Source organism: Notolepis coatsorum (genome assembly GCF_963971535.1).
Source record: "Notolepis coatsorum genome assembly, contig: SUPER_15_unloc_1, whole genome shotgun sequence".
Lineage (NCBI taxonomy): Eukaryota > Metazoa > Chordata > Actinopteri > Aulopiformes > Paralepididae > Notolepis > Notolepis coatsorum.
The window spans coordinates 2,301,940-2,326,025 of record NW_028174866.1 but is presented as its reverse complement, the minus strand read 5'-3'; the positions used below and the strand labels follow the sequence as shown (position 1 = coordinate 2,326,025).

At 45.3% G+C, this 24,086-nt stretch overlaps 1 protein-coding gene across 3 annotated transcripts in view; it reads right to left on the bottom strand.

Moving 5' to 3' along the window:
* ppp1r12a (protein phosphatase 1, regulatory subunit 12A) overlaps positions 1–24,086 on the bottom strand; it is a 104,202-nt gene that overhangs the window by 51,331 nt on the left and 28,785 nt on the right. For all 3 annotated transcript variants that reach the window (XM_084338449.1, XM_084338451.1, XM_084338450.1), the window contains exons 3-6: positions 18,030–18,189; positions 13,485–13,629; positions 12,227–12,301; positions 2,596–2,684 (exon numbers count right to left, since the gene is read on the bottom strand). In XM_084338449.1, coding sequence (XP_084194575.1) covers positions 2,596–2,684; positions 12,227–12,301; positions 13,485–13,629; positions 18,030–18,189 — 469 coding nt within the window. The remainder of the gene's footprint in view (positions 1–2,595; positions 2,685–12,226; positions 12,302–13,484; positions 13,630–18,029; positions 18,190–24,086) is intronic.

The window sequence follows — 24,086 nt, the reverse complement described above, 5'->3', positions numbered from 1 at the left end:
ACACTTAACCCCGTAAGACTGCTCCCAGCGAGACACTTAACCCCGTAAGACTGCTCCCAGCGAGACACTTAACCCCGTAAGACTGCTCCCAGCGAGACACTTAACCCCGTAAGACTGCTCCCAGCGAGACACTTAACCCCGTAAGACTGCTCCCAGCGAGACACTTAACCCCGTAACGCTGCTCCCAGCGAGACACTTAACCCCGTAAAGCTGCTCCCAGCGAGACACTTAACCCCGTAAGACTGCTCCCAGCGAGACACTTAACCCCGTAAGACTGCTCCCAGCGAGACACTTAACCCCGTAAGACTGCTCCCAGCGAGACACTTAACCCCGTAAGACTGCTCCCAGCGAGACACTTAACCCCGTAAGACTGCTCCCAGCGAGACACTTAACCCCGTAAGACTGCTCCCAGCGAGACACTTAACCCCGTAAGACTGCTCCCAGCGAGACACTTAACCCTGTAAGACTGCTCCCAGCGAGACACTTAACCCCGTAAGACTGCTCCCAGCGAGACACTTAACCCCGTAAGACTGCTCCCAGCGAGACACTTAACCCCGTAAGACTGCTCCCAGCGAGACACTTAACCCCGTAAGACTGCTCCCAGCGAGACACTTAACCCCGTAAGACTGCTCCCAGCGAGACACTTAACCCCGTAAGACTGCTCCCAGCGAGACACTTAACCCCGTAAGACTGCTCCCAGCGAGACACTTAACCCTGTAAGACTGCTCCCAGCGAGACACTTAACCCCGTAAGACTGCTCCCAGCGAGACACTTAACCCCGTAAGACTGCTCCCAGCGAGACACTTAACCCCGTAACGCTGCTCCCAGCGAGACACTTAACCCCGTAAAGCTGCTCACAGCGAGACACTTAACCCCGTAAGACTGCTCCCAGCGAGACACTTAACCCCGTAAGACTGCTCCCAGCGAGACACTTAACCCCGTAAGACTGCTCCCAGCGAGACACTTAACCCCGTAACGCTGCTCCCAGTGAGACACTTAACCCCGTAAGACTGCTCCCAGTGAGACACTTAACCCCGTAAGACTGCTCCCAGCGAGACACTTAACCCCGTAACGCTGCTCCCAGCGAGACACTTAACCCCGTAACGCTGCTCCCAGCGAGACACTTAACCCCGTAAGACTGCTCCCAGCGAGACACTTAACCCCGTAAGACTGCTCCCAGTGAGACACTTAACCCCGTAACGCTGCTCCCAGCGAGACACTTAACCCCGTAACGCTGCTCCCAGCGAGACACTTAACCCCGTAACGCTGCTCCCAGCGAGACACTTAACCCCGTAACGCTGCTCCCAGCGAGACACTTAACCCCGTAACGCTGCTCCCAGCCAGCAGGGCGGCACCTTGCATGGTGAGTGAGTGAATGTGAGGCATAAGTTGTAAAGCGCTTTGGATAAAAGCTACTATATTAAAATGCAGTCCATTTACCATTGCGTGCTATAAAGCAAACACTCTGGGCATTCCGTAGCATACCGTAATCAATTGCTCTCATCATTTTCAACGTGTTCTATGTAGACGAAATACACATAGTTTTATGTAGCCGACGGCTCTTCTTGTATCTAGGCGTGTCTCCGTGTGCGCTACGCACCGAGCTGGAGCTTGGACGACGGCCCGTTATAGATCAACCTGGTTCACACTCATACGCATGCAATGTATGGATGTGCAGATTTATAGCAAAGTGAGTGCATGCAGGTCATTGGATCAAATATATATATCAGCCAAATCATTTCACCTTTCGTTTTTAAGGGGAACTATTTTACTATTTCTTTCACTATTTGGGCACTTTTACACAATTCCTGTGAGTTTATGGAACACCTCTGTAATTTAAAAAAAAATGTATTCATTGTTTTGTATTTCTAATCAAGTCCTCAAAAACAGCATTTTTCGACCTCAAGATCTTAAGCCGTTTTGAGCCTCATGGGCTCCAACCACTGTGGTAACTGTGTGGAGTGTGTGTGAGTCTCAGCAGTCTCATGCAGCGGTGTCTCTCTGACATCACAAATCAGCACATTTTCAGACGACTCAGTTCAGTGAGGGTGAATATTGTGAGAGGAGAATTGGAAGAATGCGCCAATATGGGAATTAGAGACATAGATCATATTAATATAAGTCCACATAGCTAGGAAACAATGCTAAACACTCAAAAAGGCCATTTATAAGATAGTTCCCCTTTAAGTCTGACATTACCATTAAATTTTTTATTTGTCAATGAACGGAATGGGTCAAGTGCAGCAAGACATTTAATCTGCGACCCAATGCATGTGTGTGTGTTCCTGTGTCGCCCATCTTACGTGTGTGTGTGTGTGTGTGTGTGTGTGTGTTCCTGTGTGTCGGCCATCTGTGCGCTGCAGCGCCGTGTTGGACTACTACCGTTATCGCACGTTATTATTAAATCAAAGCAACACCGGTGGAGTTGTCCAACACTGTACAAATATTATGTTTTTGCAGACAAGCGCATGTTTTCTACCCAGACGGCCCAGGAATCGACTGGGACGGCTGCCTTGAAATTCTCTTTTGCAGGACAAACGCTGCAAGGAGAGGTTTATCAAATGTAAAAAAAAAAAATTCACGGAGTGACTTTACCTCTTGAGTGGTTTTTGATTATTATCGCCCGTGGTCGTGGTTTCTATCAACGGAGACTTCTTCACGACGTCCTTCTTCTCGCTCATCAGCTGCAAGGAACAAACGAACAACAGTGGCAGTTAAGAGAGAAGTGGTCCTTTTTTTAAGTCATTTCAGTCCATCTAATAAAGTACATCTAACACTGGCAGCAGAAATGTGTCAGCAATCCTAGTGAAAATGTATAAAAAAAGGCCTCAGTTTAATTCCACTTGCATTGCGGACATTTTCTGTTTCAGTTAACTAGTGTTAGATTTGCCCCAGTGTGGAGGCTAGGACATACTACTGACACACAGGCTAGAACATACTACAGACACACAGGCTAGGACATACTACAGACACACAGGCTAGGACATACTACAGACACACAGGCTAGGACATACTACAGACACACAGGCTAGGACATACTACTGACACACAGGCTAGGACATACTACAGACACACAGGCTAGGACATACTACTGACACACAGGCTAGGACATACTACAGACACACAGGCTAGGACATACTACTGACACACAGGCTAGGACATACTACAGACACACAGGCTAGGACATACTACTGACACACAGGCTAGGACATACTACTGACACACAGGCTAGGACATACTACAGACACACAGGCTAGGACATACTACTGACACGTAGGCTAGGACATACTACAGACACACAGGCTAGGACATACTACTGACACACAGGCTAGGACATACTACAGACACACAGGCTAGGACATACTACAGACACACAGGCTAGGACATACTACTGACACGCAGGCTAGGACATACTACAGACACACAGGCTAGGACATACTACTGACACACAGGCTAGGACATACTACTGACACGTAGGCTAGGACATACTACTGACACGTAGGCTAGGACATACTACAGACACACAGGCTAGAACATACTACAGACACACAGGCTAGGACATACTACAGACACACAGGCTAGGACATACTACAGACACACAGGCTAGGACATACTACTGACACACAGGCTAGGACATACTACTGACACACAGGCTAGGACATACTACAGACACACAGGCTAGGACATACTACAGACACACAGGCTAGGACATACTACTGACACACAGGCTAGGACATACTACTGACACACAGGCTAGGACATACTACAGACACACAGGCTAGGACATACTACAGACACACAGGCTAGGACATACTACTGACACACAGGCTAGGACATACTACTGACACACAGGCTAGGACATACTACTGACACACAGGCTAGGACATACTACAGACACACAGGCTAGGACATACTACAGACACACAGGCTAGGACATACTACTGACACACAGGCTAGGACATACTACTGACACACAGGCTAGGACATACTACTGACACACAGGCTAGGACATACTACAGACACGTAGGCTAGGACATACTACAGACACGTAGGCTAGGACATACTACAGACACACAGGCTAGGACATACTACTGACACACATGCTAGGACATACTACAGACACACAGGCTAGGACATACTACTGACACACAGGCTAGGACATACTACAGACACACAGGCTAGAACATACTACAGACACACAGGCTAGGACATACTACAGACACACAGGCTAGGACATACTACTGACACACAGGCTAGGACATACTACAGACACACAGGCTAGGACATACTACAGACACACAGGCTAGGACATACTACAGACACACAGGCTAGGACATACTACAGACACACAGGCTAGGACATACTACAGACACACAGGCTAGGACATACTACTGACACACAGGCTAGGACATACTACAGACACACAGGCTAGGACATACTACAGACACACAGGCTAGGACATACTACTGACACACAGGCTAGGACATACTACAGACACACAGGCTAGGACATACTACAGACACACAGGCAGGCTAGGACATACTACTGACACACAGGCTAGGACATACTACAGACACACAGGCTAGGACATACTACAGACACACAGGCTAGAACATACTACAGACACACATGTAGGCTAGGACATACTACTGACACACAGGCTAGGACATACTACAGACACACAGGCTAGGACATACTACTGACACACAGGCTAGGACATACTACTGACACACAGGCTAGGACATACTACTGACACACAGGCAGGTTAGGACATACTACAGACACACAGGCTAGGACATACTACAGACACACAGGCTAGAACATACTACTGACACACAGGCTAGGACATACTACAGACACGCAGGCTAGGACATACTACAGACACACACAGGCTAGGACATACTACAGACACACAGGCTAGGACATACTACAGACACACAGGCTAGAACATACTACAGACACACATGCTAGGACATACTACAGACACACAGGCTAGGACATACTACAGACACAGGCTAGGACATACTACAGACACACAGGCTAGAACATACTACAGACACACAGGCTAGGACATACTACAGACACACAGGCTAGGACATACTACAGACACACAGGCTAGGACATACTACAGACACACAGGCTAGGACATACTACAGACACACAGGCTAGGACATACTACTGACACACAGGCTAGGACATACTACAGACACACAGGCTAGGACATACTACAGACACACAGGCTAGGACATACTACAGACACACAGGCTAGGACATACTACTGACACAGGCTAGGACATACTACAGACACACAGGCTAGGACATACTACTGACACACAGGCTAGGACATACTACTGACACACAGGCTAGGACATACTACTGACACACAGGCTAGGACATACTACAGACACGTAGGCTAGGACATACTACAGACACGTAGGCTAGGACATACTACAGACACACAGGCTAGGACATACTACTGACACAGGCTAGGACATACTACAGACACACAGGCTAGGACATACTACTGACACACAGGCTAGGACATACTACAGACACACAGGCTAGAACATACTACAGACACACAGGCTAGGACATACTACAGACACACAGGCTAGGACATACTACTGACACACAGGCTAGGACATACTACAGACACACAGGCTAGGACATACTACAGACACACAGGCTAGGACATACTACAGACACACAGGCTAGGACATACTACAGACACACAGGCTAGGACATACTACAGACACACAGGCTAGGACATACTACAGACACACAGGCTAGGACATACTACAGACACACAGGCTAGGACATACTACTGACACACAGGCTAGGACATACTACAGACACACAGGCTAGGACATACTACAGACACAGGCTAGGACATACTACAGACACACAGGCTAGGACATACTACAGACACACAGGCAGGCTAGGACATACTACTGACACACAGGCTAGGACATACTACAGACACACAGGCTAGGACATACTACAGACACACAGGCTAGAACATACTACAGACACACATGTAGGCTAGGACATACTACTGACACAGGCTAGGACATACTACAGACACACAGGCTAGGACATACTACTGACACACAGGCTAGGACATACTACTGACACACAGGCTAGGACATACTACTGACACACAGGCAGGTTAGGACATACTACAGACACACAGGCTAGGACATACTACTGACACACAGGCTAGGACATACTACTGACACACAGGCTAGGACATACTACAGACACACAGGCTAGGACATACTACAGTCACACAGGCTAGAACATACTACTGACACACAGGCTAGGACATACTACAGACACGCAGGCTAGGACATACTACAGACACACACAGGCTAGGACATACTACAGACACACAGGCTAGGACATACTACAGACACACAGGCTAGGACATACTACAGACACACAGGCTAGGACATACTACAGACACACAGGCTAGGACATACTACAGACACAGGCTAGGACATACTACAGACACACAGGCTAGAACATACTACAGACACACAGGCTAGGACATACTACAGACACACAGGCTAGGACATACTACAGACACACAGGCTAGGACATACTACAGACACACAGGCTAGGACATACTACTGACACACAGGCTAGGACATACTACAGACACACAGGCTAGGACATACTACAGACACAGGCTAGGACATACTACAGACACACAGGCTAGGACATACTACTGACACACAGGCTAGGACATACTACAGACACACAGGCTAGGACATACTACTGACACACAGGCTAGGACATACTACAGACACACAGGCTAGGACATACTACTGACACACAGGCTAGGACATACTACAGACACACAGGCTAGGACATACTACTGACACAGGGATTAAAGCAAAAAAAAATCTCCTGACTGAAGTTTTTTTTCCCAGGCCAAGTCATAATATTATTTTAACCTCCACTGTATTTTTTTTGTATAGTGTTAGCGTTTTAAGGGAGCCTACTTGTTTCGGTTTCGTCGATAATCCAATGTACAGTTACCCCCCCCCCTCCACCCAACCTCCTCCAATGTACAGTTTCTTCATCAAATGTATATACTCTCTTTTTTAGACTATTTTTGTATCACAAACAATACTGTATTTGTAAATCTGGTATGTCATAAATGTATAGATGTAGCAGTACCGTCTATCTGTATGTCATGTGTGTCATATGTTATGATGCATTGAAAATGGGGGACCCTGATGTAAACAAGACGAAAGTATTTCTCTGGTCTGCATCCCCTTAACAATTGTGTGTATTGAACTGTGTGTATTGAGCTGTACTGTATTGTACCCATTCTGCAATCTGTTAATAACAATCAATCAATCAATATTTAACATATTGCAGAATGGGTACAATACAGTACAGCTCAATACACACAATTGTTAAGGGGATGCAGACCAGAGAAAGACGTTCATCTTGTTTACATCAGGGTCCCCCATTTTCAATTCATAGTGACATACATGACATACAGTACTACAGGTATGTAACAGAAAGAAGCATTTTGTATAAATGTATTCTGTACGACAACTATTAAAGAAACTTGAAACTATATAGTAATGTTACATTTGTGACATACGATATGCAAATATACAGTACTGTTACCCATAGATCCTAACAGAGAGTATATACATATGGGGAGGAGACTGTACATTAGCAGGGCTGTACGCTAAGATTTTTCACTAGGGGCACACTTGCCCCTAAATGAGAAATGTATAGCCGTTTATAGAGATCTATGCCAATTAATGTTTTATGTATGTATGGACTTTTTTTTAATAAGAATTGAGAGGTATTTGTATATGTGACCTTTATTTTGAAAACAGTGTTGCGAACAGTGATGCCGGTAACGCGTTACTAAGTAACGCGTTATTGTAATCTGATTACTTTCCCCCGAAAATAGTAATCTAACGCGTTAATCTTTAAAAGCCAGTAATCTGATTGCAGTTACTTGTCCAAGTGGCTGTGCATTACTATTTCGTTACTATCTCATCATAAATTCATAATGCATGCGGAATGCAGTATTTTATTTCGTTTTCGACAGTCAAAAATACATTTTTGAGCTGTTTTTCTTATTTGGGAGTGACGTGGTGTGGCAGTGAAAGGGTTACACAAGAATGTGTCCTCGCGGCGTGACTGGACTCTCTGTCTGTGAGTGACTCTGCTTTGGCCCAATCACATTCCCCATCCACAGTCTGCGAATCAGAGGCAGAGTAGGGCGGGTCTTCACAGCACGTCATGTGACATATGCGCCAATCGTCTGACAGCAGGGCTCCGTTGTTACAGCCTCGTCTGCATTCGTCTGAGAATTCCACCCCAAAACGCTTGTCTAAACGAAGTGAAACCGCAAGAAGACTAGAGAGACATTTATAAAAACAATTTAATAGTTACAGTTGATATAATTGAATAGTTCAGCCTGCATTTGTTAGATGTGAATGGATACACTGGTTTTGTAAAACCACTGGCTGGCTGCTCTAATGCTCTCCCACAGTTCTTCAGGTGGGAGAACACGAGTGACAGAGAGAGGGGAGAGAGACACACACACACACACACACACACACACACACACACAAGCACAAGCACACGCACACACGCGCACACACATACACACAGAGAGGGAGAGAAGGGATTATATTATAATAATAATAATAATAATTATTATTATTATTATTATTATTATTATTATTATTATTATTATTATTATTATTATTATTATATTAGAGATGTAGGCTGTCTGGGTGGGGTTGGAGAGAAAGAGGCATGGGGTGAGAGAGAGAGAGAGAGAGAGAGAGGGGTGAGAGAGAGAGAGAGAGAGAGAGAGAGAGAGAGGGGTGAGAGAGAGAGAGAGAGAGAGAGAGAGAGAGAGAGAGAGAAAGCTCTTATTTGCCAGATTTACAGTTAATTTACATGTTAAAGAGAGACTGCTTGTATGTTTATAGAGAGACATTTATAAAAACAATTTAATAGTTACAGTTGATATAATTGAATAGTTCAGCCTGCATTTGTTAGATGTGAATGGATACACTGGTTTTGTAAAACCACTGGCTGGCTGCTCTAATGCTGTGAGCATCATAGACTGTTGCTTTACCATACTTGATGGTACAGAAGCTGAAGCACTAGTTTAACAATTTACGTTATGTGCAGAGAAACAAGTTAAAAACAATTTATGCACTTTCAATAAAGCGTTTAAAAAAAACTGTTGGGGGAACGACGACTTCGTAACCTAGTTACTTTCAAAGTAACTAAGTTACTCTGATAATCAAGTAATCAGTAAAGTAACTTGGATTACTTTTTAAAGGAGTAATCAGTAATCAGTAATCGGATTACTTTTACAAGTAATCTGTGGCATCACTGGTTGCGAAGCAACCTTGTTTAAGTTTGCGCTTTTGACAGTGAAATGTTCAGTTCAATTTAGCTCGAAGGAAAGACTAATCAAAAAGGTTTAATTGACCCGTATGAGGCTCTTACAGTAGGACTTTGATTGTTTATAGAAGAGGAATGTAATACTATGCAAAACGAGCCACTTTCATACGGGGAACCTTGAATAGTGGGCGACTCACCTAATGCATGGCTGAACGTTAGAAGTGTCCGTGTCCCCGTCAATCATCACTGCCAGATCAGACTTAATTTAATCGGCTATGGTCTCTTATCATCTCTCCACATTGGACGTGGTTGTCATAAGATGGACTGATATCCGCTCCGTTCTTCTTGCAGAGCAAAATTAGCGCCTTAAACTTATTGAAAGGAAGTTCTTTGGCGATGCTGCTGCACAGAACTGGCCACATTCAGTTTCGATTTGATTGTTCGCAAGGAATTCTGGGATTTGGCGTTGGATGTGGACTCTACGCAGACAGGGACATGGTATTTAATCACACGATGGACTACAACTTCCAAGTATATAGCGTGGCCCAGATTCACTTCACACGCAAATCTTTTTTTCACACAGGCAGCTACGCAGTAAATTCATTCATTGCCGACAGATTTTTCATAGCACCGCGACATTATGCTCGCCAATGACTGCTTGGCGCGGCCGCGGTAGAAAAAATAAAAGCCCTTTTTCATGATATTTGACGCCTGCGATCGGCTCAGGTTAAAATCCGTCACGACTCCGAATCAAATGACTGAACTCCAAATAAAATGGACGGATATCCGTCTCAAGACGGAACGCTTTAATGCCTGGGACATACTACAGACACGCTAGGCTAGGACATACTACAGACACGCAAGCTAGGACATACTACAGACACGCAGGCTCAGGGGCGTAACTCCCACGGGGGTCTTTGGAATGTGTCCCCCGCATTTTTTCAGAATGCAGTTATGTCCCCCCCCCCTTCTGACTACCTGTCCTATTATTATGCAAAGAGGAGTAGATGGGGGTCGCATTCTTGCCCTTATCTAGAGCTAAACCAGCAGCAGTGACGACACCAGCAGTGTGTGTGTGTGTGCAGTGAGTGGTGCGTTCCTGAAATCAACTGGGATTGCACTCGCTATTTGCATATCAATAGCGCCGGTCGTCAGGTGTGTTAAATACGACCGGCGCTATTGATATGCAAATAGCGAGTACTTATCTGGGCTTGCACTTAGTGCACCCCCGTCCCATGAAGAACGCATGCCTACAGTGTGTGTGTGACATAGAAGAAGAAAATTATACTTAAAAGAATAATGTTTACCGATTACTCATCAGATATTCTAGACTCCAAACGTTTCATGATCGCAAATTGTTTTAATTGTTCTTCATTCTGTTCCCCCCGTTTTGCTGATAGATTATATGAAGACCAGAAGTCAAATGTATTCTGATGCCGGCAATGTTCATTCCACTAAAAGATAAAATAGGTTTTCTTGGTGTGAGAAACTCTTTTAACTGGATTGGAGATAAACATGACATTTCATTTTCTGCAGATGAAGTGGCAATTAGAAATGCTTGAAAGTGCTCTTTAGTTCACAGATGAGTTGGACCCTGTTTTTTTGGCACGTTCCTCTGGTTATTGCAGTGATCTCATGTTGAAAGAAGAATTTCAGCATGAGTTCATTTACTGCAGTGTTGTGTTTTGGGGGAATCAGGAGTAAGGATTTTGATTTGCTTCTTTAGAATTCTATGCTGTAGCTTTGTCACAACAATCCCACATTTGATTCACATGCTGTACACTTTAACAAGTTTGCTTGACTCCCATTTCTAAGAGCAATTTGCCATAGCAAAGACCATTACCTGGAGATCTCTGAATGCAATGGAAATTCTGTATGTATGAGCTCAGTGTGTCGTTTACATGGAGAAATGGCGCCACCGCCTGGGAAAATGCGGTATTGCACCCCTGGTATTAAAAAAAAATCGAGGTAGAGACGGGGACGGGGACGGGGGGCCCTAACCCCCCCCCAGCGACGTCACTCGCCACGCCCACAAATCTGTCCCCGGCACACCTGGAGAGAGTTACGCCACTGCGCAGGCTAGGACATACTACAGACACGCACGCAGACAGCAGAGCAAGCCTCCACCCATTCAGTGCCATTTTCAGAGGACTCCCCATAAGACTCAGTCGTCTCTTGGACTTCACTTAAAAATGGTTTGCGGGTCTCATCGTTGTGGTTAGCGTGTTAAAAAGCTAAGTTAAGCCCCCGCAGAGCCACCAGGGTTAGGAAAAATACTTTGACTATGGTTTAATAAGTAAGATGTTGTTGTGCTTGAAAACACGCCTCTATAAAGTACAAGTGATAGCCTACATATACACGACATTAATAATTAATTATATAATTGTATTCTTTTAAAGACCTAATCTAACATCAGAAACGATTTAATGTTTATAAAAAGTGTGATATCTTATTATTTCTCTAGCCTACTAGAGGGAAGCTGAGGAGAATCAGTGCACAATTAAAACACAATCAAGGCCTACCCTACCAGCTGTATTTGTATTACAACGTATGACGTGAACTAATATGAAGCAAAAAAAATATATATATTGTATATGTTGTATCAAAGTTAGAAATTCCAGTATAGTGACAACAATGCCGTTTTCAAAACACTAAAAACACATATTGAAATATCTTCATCTTAAATATTCTCACTGGGTTGAAGGCTGCGATAATATTTAGCCTAGAGCCATGTAAATACCTAGTTTCAGCCCTCCTGACTGTACTAGGTTGGGTTAATCAGGACACGTGTAAACAAGCTGCGACCAGAGACAGGGAGACTTACCAGAACCTGCTTCTTCTGTAGCTCCTCCAAGTAGCCCAGGACATCTTCATCTACTACATCAAAAGCCGTCTGACCCTGGAAGTGAAAGTGGATCACATTATGTAGGGACGCACAGATAACACATATTGGATATACCAGGTTTAAATAGATCATCGGTGTCACAGAAGATACTAAAATCAGATATCAAGAAATGAGTCTTAACATGCCAGAAATCAAAGCAAAATTACTTAGATTTTCTGCACTTTTGACACATGGTAGCATGTTAGATCTCTAATGGTAGCATGTTAGATCTCTAGAATGGTAGCATGTTAGATCTCTCTAATGGTAGCATGTTAGATCTCTAATGGTAGCATGTTAGATCTCTAGAATGGTAGCATGTTAGATCTCTCTAATGGTAGCATGTTAGATCTCTATAGTTAGATCTCTAATCTATACAGTTCAGTAAAAGCTATGGATCAGTTTAGGACATATGTATATCATATGCGACTTCATGAGCTTAAACAGCACTCAGTGATGGAACATATGTAGATGTCATGAGCTTAAACAGCACTCAGTGATGGAACATATGTAGATGGCATGAGCTTAAACAGCACTCAGTGATGGTACATATTAGGGCTGACCCCTATTAATCGATTAGTCGACTAATCGGTCGAAAGGGGCCGTAGTCGACTGGCCAACCTCGAATATAATATAAAAAAAATATATAATTTTTTTTATCATTCTTTCCAAAAGAAAAGAGGCCTAGAAGCATGGCTAACGCTAATGGCACACATACCAGAGGCTAACTGCCTAAGAAAACAGGCACAGAGGCACTGAAAGAGGATTTCACCGTCTAATGAACACACTAGACTAGACAAATATCAAGATGTATCCATCAGTGGACCAATTGCATGCTTTTGCAGAGAACAACAAGCCTTCAGTCGACTCCCTCAGACATTAAGCACCCCCCCCCCCCCCACAGAGGACAACAAGCCTTCAGTCGACTCCTTCAGACATTAAGCACCCCCCACAGCCCAAATGGAATGATACAAAAAATAAATAAAAATAAAAATGATACATATATATATATTTTTTAAGTAGACAAATAGTCGACTAACGGCAAATTTTGGCCAATCCTAGTCGACCATCCAAATCCTTAGTCGGGGACAGCCCTAGTACATATAGACTTCATGGATCTTAAACAGCACTCAGTGACAGCAGCTCTGGTGGTACAGCAGGCCTCTGGTCCAGGCAGGCTGCAGGTGTCGGCGCTACTCACCACTTTATTAATTAAGTCCATGTCACACAGGCTCTCCACCAGGATCCTACAGGCCTCCTCTTTGCCCCAGTGGGCCGCCGCGTGGAGGGGGGTCCAGCCGTCATAGTCCTTAATATTTACATCATACCCTGCTTGGATTAAAAGCCTGCATCACAGAGAAGGGGGGGGGGTAGAGAGAGAGAGAGAGAGAGAGAGAGAGAGAGAGAGAGAAACAATTAGTGTTTAAGATTGAGCAAATCTGCAATCTAATCTCGTCAGTCGTTGCCAGGGTCCAGGCTTTTAGAAGTGTGTCAGCGTTAGTCACCACCATAGTCCACGGTGCGTCACGAGTTACGAATACAAATTAAAAAAAAAAAAAAAAAAAATCTCAAAGAGAAGGAAAGAAGAAAAAAACACAAACGCAGAACAGCTTAGGTCGTTCCTCGGGCAAAAGCCAAATCGAGCGAGCCGAGGTGGAAGATGGATATCTTAGCCGATGAATCTCCGCCATGACAGGGGCAGCCGTGTCGGAGCAGTGTGGTGGCTGTGCTCTACATTAGAGAGCTCAGTGCTATCTCTGGCACAGCGGAGTGTGTTGGCAGGGCGCCCCGAGCAGAGGGACACAGCACCGCAGCACCTCTCCTGCGGGCCACAGAGACACTTTCTTCTCATCGCCGTATCCCCTGGAGTCGAGGAGAGTGAGTCCAAGAGGCCAGGATGGGAAAATGTCTGCCAAACAAAAGTGGGATTCAGTCCCAGTGTTTGTGAAGCACGGGAGCGTTTGCAGTGCCTCCCATCCCTGGGTCTATTCCACGACAGGTGTAGTGAAGCGTAGCCCGCGACCCAAAGCCCCACGAGGTCGCAGAGTCCCAGCAGAGTAAACAATAAACAGTATGATGGCCAACAATCGTGCATAAAAATGTGTAGCCAACTGCCGACTTTCAGTTTTGATAATTTAGTTTCTTTATTTAAAAAAAGGAAATTCCTTGACTGTTCATATTATGCTGGATGTAAAAACAAATAAAACAAGATAATATTGCAAATATTTGTATGATATTTCTAAGGGTGGTTCCCTCGCAGAGCAGGGTCTGTAGGTCAGGCATGTGCCCACCAGAGGGCTCACTGCAGGGCCGGCCACCAGGGGAGGAAGTGTGCTCATTTGAACGCAGCCCAAGTCCACACAAAGGGCCTTTCACACCGACCGGGCTCCATGCTGGAGCCGGTTCCCGAACGTAATCTCGAACCGGCCCGGCGCGTTCACACAGTCGGGGATAATTGGTTCGGAACATACTCAGTGTTTTCTTATAGAGGGCCGAACTAAAGCCTCAGTCATGTTCCGAACCAATTATTCCCAGTGTGTGAACGCGCCGGGCCGGTTCGAGATTATGTTCGGGAACCGGCTCCGGCCCGGTGTGAAAGGGGCCTAACAGAGAGACTACAGAGAGGCTACAGACACCACCGTGTGAATGGGGCCTAACAGAGAGACTACAGAGAGACTACAGACACCACCGTGTGAAAGGGGCCTAACAGAGAGACTACAGAGAGACTACAGACACCACCGTGTGAAAGGGGCCTAACAGAGAGACTACAGAGAGACTACAGACACCACCGTGTGAAAGGGGCCTAACAGAGAGACTACAGAGAGACTACAGACACCACCGTGTGAAAGGGGCCTAACAGAGAGGCTACAGAGAGACTACAGACACCACCGTGTGAAAGGGGCCTAACAGAGAGACTACAGAGAGACTACAGACACCACCGTGTGAAAGGGGCCTAACAGAGACTACAGAGAGACTACAGACACCACCGTGTGAAAGGGGCCTAACAGAGACTACAGAGAGGCTACAGACACCACCGTGTGAAAGGGGCCTAACAGGGACTACAGAGAGACTACAGACACCACCGTGTGAAAGGGGCCTAACAGAGAGACTACAGAGAGACTACAGACACCACCGTGTGAAAGGGGTCTAACAGAGAGACTACAGAGAGACTACAGACACCACCGTGTGAAAGGGGCCTAACAGAGAGACTACAGAGAGACTACAGACACCACCGTGTGAAAGGGGCCTAACAGAGAGACTACAGAGAGGCTACAGACACCACCGTGTGAAAGGGGCCTAACAGAGACTACAGAGAGGCTACAGACACCACCGTGTGAAAGGGGCCCAACAGAGAGACTACAGAGAGGCTACAGACACCACCGTGTGAAAGGGGCCTAACAGAGACTACAGAGAGGCTACAGACACCACCGTGTGAAAGGGGCCTAACAGAGAGACTACAGAGAGACTACAGACACCACCGTGTGAAAGGGGTCTAACAGAGAGACTACAGAGAGACTACAGACACCACCGTGTGAAAGGGGTCTAACAGAGAGACTACAGAGAGGCTACAGACACCACCGTGTGAAAGGGGCCTAACAGAGACTACAGAGAGGCTACAGACACCACCGTGTGAAAGGGGCCTAACAGAGAGACTACAGAGAGACTACAGACACCACCGTGTGAAAGGGGCCTAACAGAGACTACAGAGAGACTACAGACACCACCGTGTGAAAGTGGCCTAACAGAGACTACAGAGAGACTACAGACACCACCGTGTGAAAGGGGCCTAACAGAGACTACAGAGAGGCTACAGACACCACCGTGTGAAAGGGGCCTAACAGAGACTACAGAGAGACTACAGACACCACCGTGTGAAAGGGGCCTAACAGAGAGACTACAGAGAGACTACAGACACCACCGTGTGAAAGGGGCCTAACAGAGAGACTACAGAGAGGCTACAGACACCACCGTGGAAAAGGGGTCTAACAGAGGCTACAGAGAGGCTACAGACACCACCGTGTGAAAGGGGCCTAACAGAGAGACTACAGAGAGGCTACAGACACCACCGTGTGAAAGGGGCCTAACAGAGACTACAGAGAGGCTACAGACACCACCGTGTGAAAGGGGCCTAACAGAGAGACTACAGAGAGGCTACAGACACCACCGTGTGAAAGGGGCCTAACAGAGACTACAGAGAGGCTACAGACACCGCCGTGTGAAAGGGGCCTAACAGAGAGACTACAGAGAGACTACAGACACCATCGTGTGAAAGGGGCCTAACAGAGACTACAGAGAGACTACAGACACCACCGTGTGAAAGGGGCCTAACAGAGAGACTACAGAGAGGCTACAGACACCACCATGTGAAAGGGGCCTAACAGAGAGACTACAGAGAGACTACAGACACCACCGTGTGAAAGGGGCCTAACAGAGAGACTACAGAGGCTACAGACACCACCGTGTGAAAGGGGCCTAACAGAGAGACTACAGAGAGACTACAGACACCACCGTGTGAAAGGGGTCTAACAGAGACTACAGAGAGACTACAGACACCACCGTGTGAAAGGGGCCTAACAGAGAGGCTACAGAGAGACTACAGACACCACCGTGTGAAAGGGGCCTAACAGAGGCTACAGAGAGGCTACAGACACCACCGTGTGAAAGGGGCCTAACAGAGAGACTACAGAGAGACTACAGACACCACCGTGTGAAAGTGGCCTAACAGAGAGACTACAGAGAGACTACAGACACCACCGTGTGAAAGGGGCCTAACAGAGACTACAGAGAGACTACAGACACCACCGTGTGAAAGGGGCCTAACAGAGAGACTACAGAGAGGCTACAGACACCACCGTGTGAAAGGGGCCTAACAGAGACTACAGAGAGGCTACAGACACCACCGTGTGAAAGGGGCCTAACAGAGACTACAGAGAGACTACAGACACCACCGTGTGAAAGGGGCCTAACAGAGAGACTACAGAGAGACTACAGACACCACCGTGTGAAAGGGGCCTAACAGAGAGACTACAGAGAGACTACAGACACCACCGTGTGAAAGGGGCCTAACAGAGACTACAGAGAGGCTACAGACACCACCGTGTGAAAGGGGCCCAACAGAGAGACTACAGAGAGACTACAGACACCACCGTGTGAAAGGGGCCTAACAGAGAGACTACAGAGAGGCTACAGACACCACCGTGTGAAAGGGGCCTAACAGAGAGACTACAGAGAGACTACAGACACCACCGTGTGAAAGGGGCCTAACAGAGACTAGGTCAGCTTAGCACCAAACCAAAGAAGGAAAGTCCCAGTATCGTCTCGACTAAGAAGTGCGGTAGCGTTCCGTCGAGGCCTATGCAAGTGACCGGTAGCCATGAACAGAGGTCAGTAATGTCTACAGACAATGATAAAGGGATAGTTGTGATTATCTTTTTTTTCCCTTCTAGCCCTATTTGCTACTTACCAACGATGGTGATCCATCCCTTCTCAGCGCAGTCCATGGCGTTCTTCTCTCCACACCACCTCCGACTAGTTAAGCCACAGACCGACGCAAAGTCAATGTGGGGGTCGAGCTCCTACGGTGCACCGCGGAGTGGATTTCACCAAATCGCGTTTCGTTTTTTTTGCGGCTAACCGCCGCGAGGAAAACGGTACGGGTTGTGTGCCGAGACAGGACTCTCAAATCAACAAGTACCAAAAGAAACCGTGAACTATCCCTTTAAGTGCAGGTGGAAGCAGGACTCACTTTAAAACCTCGGCGTATCCCTTGGCGGCGGCGACGTGGAGCGCCGTTCCCCCAGACTTGGCGTGTCGGACGTCCAGGATCTGACCGCTGTTAAGCCACTGACGGGCGTCCCTCAACATGATGCGCTCCTCCTCCTTCCTGGCCGCCTCGATGTCCACGCCTGTGGGAGAGAGAGAGAGGTGAGAGAGAGGTGGAGAGAGAGAGAGGTGAGAGAGAGGTGAAGAGAGAGAGAGAGGTGAAGAGAGGGAGAGAGCGAGGTGAAGAGAGAGAGAGAGAGAGCGAGGTGTGAACTCAACGTTGGTCTGGCCTCCAAGGATTACCAGCTAATTAAGGAGAGAGAGCCAGCCGACTGGAACACTTATAGCCTTGGTCGTGGCGACACGAGAGGCGGCCGCACGGCTACAACCAGGACACAGAGACGCTGCCCGGTCCGTCCTACAGAGACAGGAGTGTGGTCCCACTACTGTCCCCCAAACTAAAGTTTCATTCAAAAAAAAAGAGGTTGTATATCAATTCACCCTCCCCCATTCATGTAATCCCCAGGGACGTCAGTAGACCCTTAGTTTAGAGTATTGAGTGTGTGTGTAGGGCATCAAAGTGTGTGAATCGGGGGTGGGGAAGGGGGGGGAAGAGACAAAAAAAACAGACGGCCTCAAGTCAAGTGAAAGTACGGAGCGCACGCATTAACACGGCTCCATTTTAAACAAGTGACTGGAGAAATAACAACATTGACTGAAGAGTGTTTCACTGTGAGCGGTTATGTGACATAACCACAGGCAGAATCCACAGCGTCTGAACACGGCAGGAGGGACACGCTCTATAACAACAACAAAGACATCTATTATTAAAAAGTAAGATCCATTCCACGCGGCCCTCTGTGCCTCCAGTAATCCCGGCCTAAATGTCTATTTTGGTCGACGTGAGAATTAGAGGCAGCAGTAGAGGTCGATGAGCGCGTCCCGACACTAGAGGGCGGCGTTGAGCAACGTGACCCGCTTTGGATAAGCTGCTCTATTCCAATATTCTGTCAATTTGACCATAAAACCCCAGGGAGGAGCAGACGACACAGGGCTCCGCCGGGCTGAATGGGTCAGTGGGCCTGAACTACAGGCCGCATGCAGGCAGCTGCAGGAACAGGCATGTGCCGTCTTGTTGACAGACACCTGGCCTGAAGAGGAGTCTGGGGGCAGTGGGGGGGGGGGGCACAGTGTCCTCGGAGTGCCCGTCTACTCGGCTTAGAGGCGGAACTGTGCTGAACTACATCACTCTGCTCTGGGGGAGGAGCCAACACTTCAGCTGAGCCTATCGGTGGTGGTCTTTTTTTCTTTTACACCTGAAAGACACGTCATAGATTTCTGGACAACCACTGTAGGTCTTACAATGATTTGGTTCGACCTTTTTTGTGGCAAACTGATGCACATTAGGCCTCGGACCCCCATAGGATGAGATTTTGCGGAGGGGGGGGGGGGGGGGACTTGAATCTAACCCAGCTAATAAGTGAGCCCACTCGGGTTAGACCCACTTGCCAATCTCTGCTCGATTGGATCTTGGTCTCACACCCTAATCGTATTATTGATTCGGGTATTTCGGCAGATTGCTTTAGTGACCATTGCATGGTGTTCTGCATTTGGAAAATCAAATTACCCAAACTTCCCCCAAAATTCATAAAAATTAGGCAAGATAGAAAAATCAATGTTGATGAATTCATTAATGATCTAATTTCAGTTAACTGGGACCGATATCAAATCATCTCAAATGTTCATGAAGCTTGGGAATTCCTTCACACGGTACTAACTAGAATTATCGACAAACATGCTCCATTCAAAACTATCAAAGTCAAGGGTAGTCGCCTTCCATGGATAACTTCTGACCTCATCAGCAGCTTCAGGCAGAGAGCTAAGGCATGGGTCACATATCGTAGCACCACCTTGCAACAGCTCCTTCTCGTTCACGAAAATCTCACCTATTGATGTTCTGAATGCCATAAACAGGGATTAAAGCAAAAAAAATCTCCTGACTGCTTTTTTTCAGGCCAAGTCATATTCTTATTTTAACCTCCACTGTATATATATTTTTTAATGGCGTTAGCGTTTTAAGGGAGCCTACTGTCCTGACTGTGACTATAGACCCTACTGTTGTTGTGCCAGGCAGGGAGGCTGTGTGCTGGAGAGCGTGAATGCAAGTCTTGTGGCTAGCTTCTGATTGATGGCGAGCTAGCACCCTTTTCCCATTACTTTGAACCATGAACTAAAAGGCTTGTTATCATACAAACAAGGGACTAAACACGTTTTGCAATTATGCCACAACAACAATGGACAGTCTCCTCCCCACCGGATGTATATATTTTTTACCACCCTCCTAATGTACAGTCTCCTCCTCTGAATGTATATATTTACTGTTAGGATCTCTGGGTAACAGTACTGTATATTTGCATATCGTATATGTGACAAATGTAACAGTACTATATACCTGTAAGTCATGTATGTCCCTATGTCATAAATGTCATGATGTCATGTATGTTGTGTATGTCATAAATGTCACTATGAATTGAAAATGGGGGACCCTGATGATGTAAACAAGACAAACGTCTTTCTCTGGTCTGCATCCCCTTAACAATTGTGTGTATTGCTACTGGATTTACCAGATCCAGAGTGAATGAATGAAAACTTTATTTAATACACGAGACCCTCTTCTTGGGACCAAGTAAGGTTTCGTCGATAATCCAATGTACAGTTACAATACAGTATGGCTCAATACACACAATTGTTAAGGGGATGCAGACCAGAGAAAGACGTTTGTCTTGTTTACATCATCAGGGTCCCCCATTTTCTATTCATAGTGACATTTATGACATACATGACATTGACATCATGACATTTATGGCATAGGGACATACATGACATACAGGAATATAGTAATGTTACATTTGTGACATATAGCCTAGTACTATTCTTACTATATTAAACTTTGGATTCATCTTTTGTGGTGGCTCAACATTATTCACACACGGAACTATGTGTTGGGGATAATGGTTCCGCACGGACCATATTGTTTGTTACATTGCCGTCGGCAAACTCGCTCAGAGTGTCAACAGAGTGTTGATGTTGAGTTGATGTTAGCTGCTAGCTGGCTCCCCGAATCCACAACAGCCAGGCAGCCAACCGTACAAAATACAGTCTCAGCCAATCACATCGATTTGTACAGTTAGTTAGCTCCACTCCATTGCGAATTAAAAGTTAGCCAGCCAGGACAGCCCGTATTAGCAAGCTACAGCTGCTAGGTAGCTAACGTTAGCCACCCGAAGATCGGTAGCTAGCTAACATTAGCCACAGCTTCAAAAACGAATTTCAATTATGTTATGAGCTATCAGCTAGCCAGCTAGCCAGCTAGATAACGTTAGACAACGCCTCGTGTAGTAAACTAAAGTGAATAGTTTACTGGGCCATTGTTTAATGCTTCAGTGGTGTTAAAAGAGGACCTGCACGCTTGCCATCTTCGGTGCAAATGATACGTGACAAGACGGGTCTGTGAGGGGGAGGGCACTGCGAGCAGCGTGTGTGCGTCAAGCTCACGTTTGATTGGTCAAAACGCCCCTTTTCATGATATTTGACGGCTCTGATTGGCTAAATGTCGTTTCAATCTGTATGCATCTACAAATCATATTATACCAGGTAGCCAATTCCGTCAGACTCCAAATCAAATTGACAAAAAAAATTAAATAAAAAAATGAAATCCCGTCTGGAGACGAAACGCTTTAATGCATGGCCATAAAAGACCTCAAAGTGTGTAGTGGCCCAGGCCTAGATGGTTTAGAAAGCAAATTTCTTAAACTTGCTCCACACATTTTGATGTAACCCCTCTGTGATCTCTATAATCTGTCTTTATTATCACATGAAATACCATCTATCTGGAAGCACTCAAAAATCACTCTTCTCCACAGGAGGCATGTACTGGATCCCAATAATTACAGACCAATAGTAATTATCTGTTCCATAGCAAAAGTCTTTGAAAAGTTTATTTATAAACAACTGTCTAATTATCTCAGCAACAACAATATTTTATCACCTTCACAATCTGGTTTTCGCTCCAATCATTCCACAACTACTACTTTATTAAAACTCACTAATGATATATTTTCATCATCTGGTAATGGTAATCTCACTGGTGCAATATTTATTGATTTAACAAAAGCCTTTGATTTGGTCAACCATTATCTCCTATTAGACAAACTGTACGCTATTGGCCTCTCACGCAATGCCCTACTCTGGTTTAATTCATATCTGCACAACAGAAAACAATGTGTTGCTATACAGCATGGTACATCTGAATTGGCAGTACAGGAACGTGGGGTGCCACAAGGCTCAACATTAGGCCCGCTCTTGTTCTCAATATTTATTAATGATCTCCCCTCAATTTTCACAGGTTGTAATACTCAACTCTATGCCGACGACAGTGATATATACACATCTCAAATTACCTTACCTCAAATTCAGTCAACACTGCAATCAAATTTCAATAAACTCGAATCATGGCTCTCGGCTAATAAACTTCTAATCAACAAAACTAAAACTAATACTATGCTCTTTGGGACCACCCGTAATCTTGCATCCAAAACCATTAATCAACCATTTAATATCACTTGTCTGGACGGTACACAACTGCATAGAGTTGATCACATTAAATACCTTGGTCTATGGCTTGATTCAGAACTCTCATATAAATGTCACATTGATAACATTGTTAGAAAAGTCAACTTTAGTGCTGGTGTTCTCTACCGCAACAGAAAATGTTTTACACTCCCTGTCAGAAAGAAACTGGTTCAGCAACTAATTTTACCCATCATGGATTACGCTGACGTAGTTTACCAAACTGCATCTAAAACCAACCTTCTTCCACTAAACACACTATTCAACCGTCTATGCAGATTTGCTCTTGGCTGCCCATATTTGACACACCACTGCACCATGTATGAAAATCTTAATTTGCCAGCTCCCACAGTAAGACGACAGCAGCACTGGTTACAGTTCATTTTTAAATCTATTCACTTCAATTTTCCGCAATATCTCAAACAATTAGGGATGTCCCGATCCGATCACGTGATTTTCCGAAGATCGGGATCGGCACAAAAAATAAAATAAAAGTCAGGATTTATTTATATATTTTTTTTAACTTTTTTTATTTTATTCAACAAACATGACCATGTTCACGTCTTAAACTCATACCGAGGCCTTCGTTTTGGTTTTAAATTGCATATCATCATTCATTTATTTATTGTCACACAGAGCAGAAGAATTTTGCCAAAACAAACCAATAGTATCTAGCTGCAGAACCGCAGACCAGCCACACTCTCAGACCCAAACGCATTTCCTTTGATTTAATTATACATCAAATGATTTATGTCAAGGATTGCAATGCCTCGCTTGAATGAAGTTAACTTTTCACCTGGATAACGTCAACATTCAGGGTGAATGTAATGTGAAAAATTGGGATAAAAAAAATAATAATAAAAAATTTTTATATATATATATTTTTTGATCGGATCGGGAAAGATCGGTATCGGTAGATACTCAAAATCACATGATCGGGATCGGGAGCAAAAAAATGTGATCGGGACATCCCTACAAACAATATATGGACCCTTTCACCTCTAGACATCAACTGAGACACTGTGCACAGCTATTTTTTTTAAAGTTCCAACAAATGTAACTACCTCAGTTGGCAAGAAATCATTCATGTTCAAAAGGTCCATCTGACTGGAATAATCTTCCAGTTCATATTCGAGCTATAACATCCTCACAACTGTTTAAAACTGCGCTGTCCTCTCACCTTGAGATTACTTGTTCATGTTTCCACCAATAATTGTATAACAGATCTTTGAAGCAATCACTTGAATATGTGCTCTGTGTTTTGTTGTTTGTCTTATGTTCCTCTTGTTAGATGTTGTTTGAACCTGTTTATTATAAATTTTATCTTGTTTTGCGTTTGGTTTTTGTTTGTTTCTTTTGTTTTGTTATGTTTAATACATAATAATTTATGTATTTTGTAAGCTGTGGACCC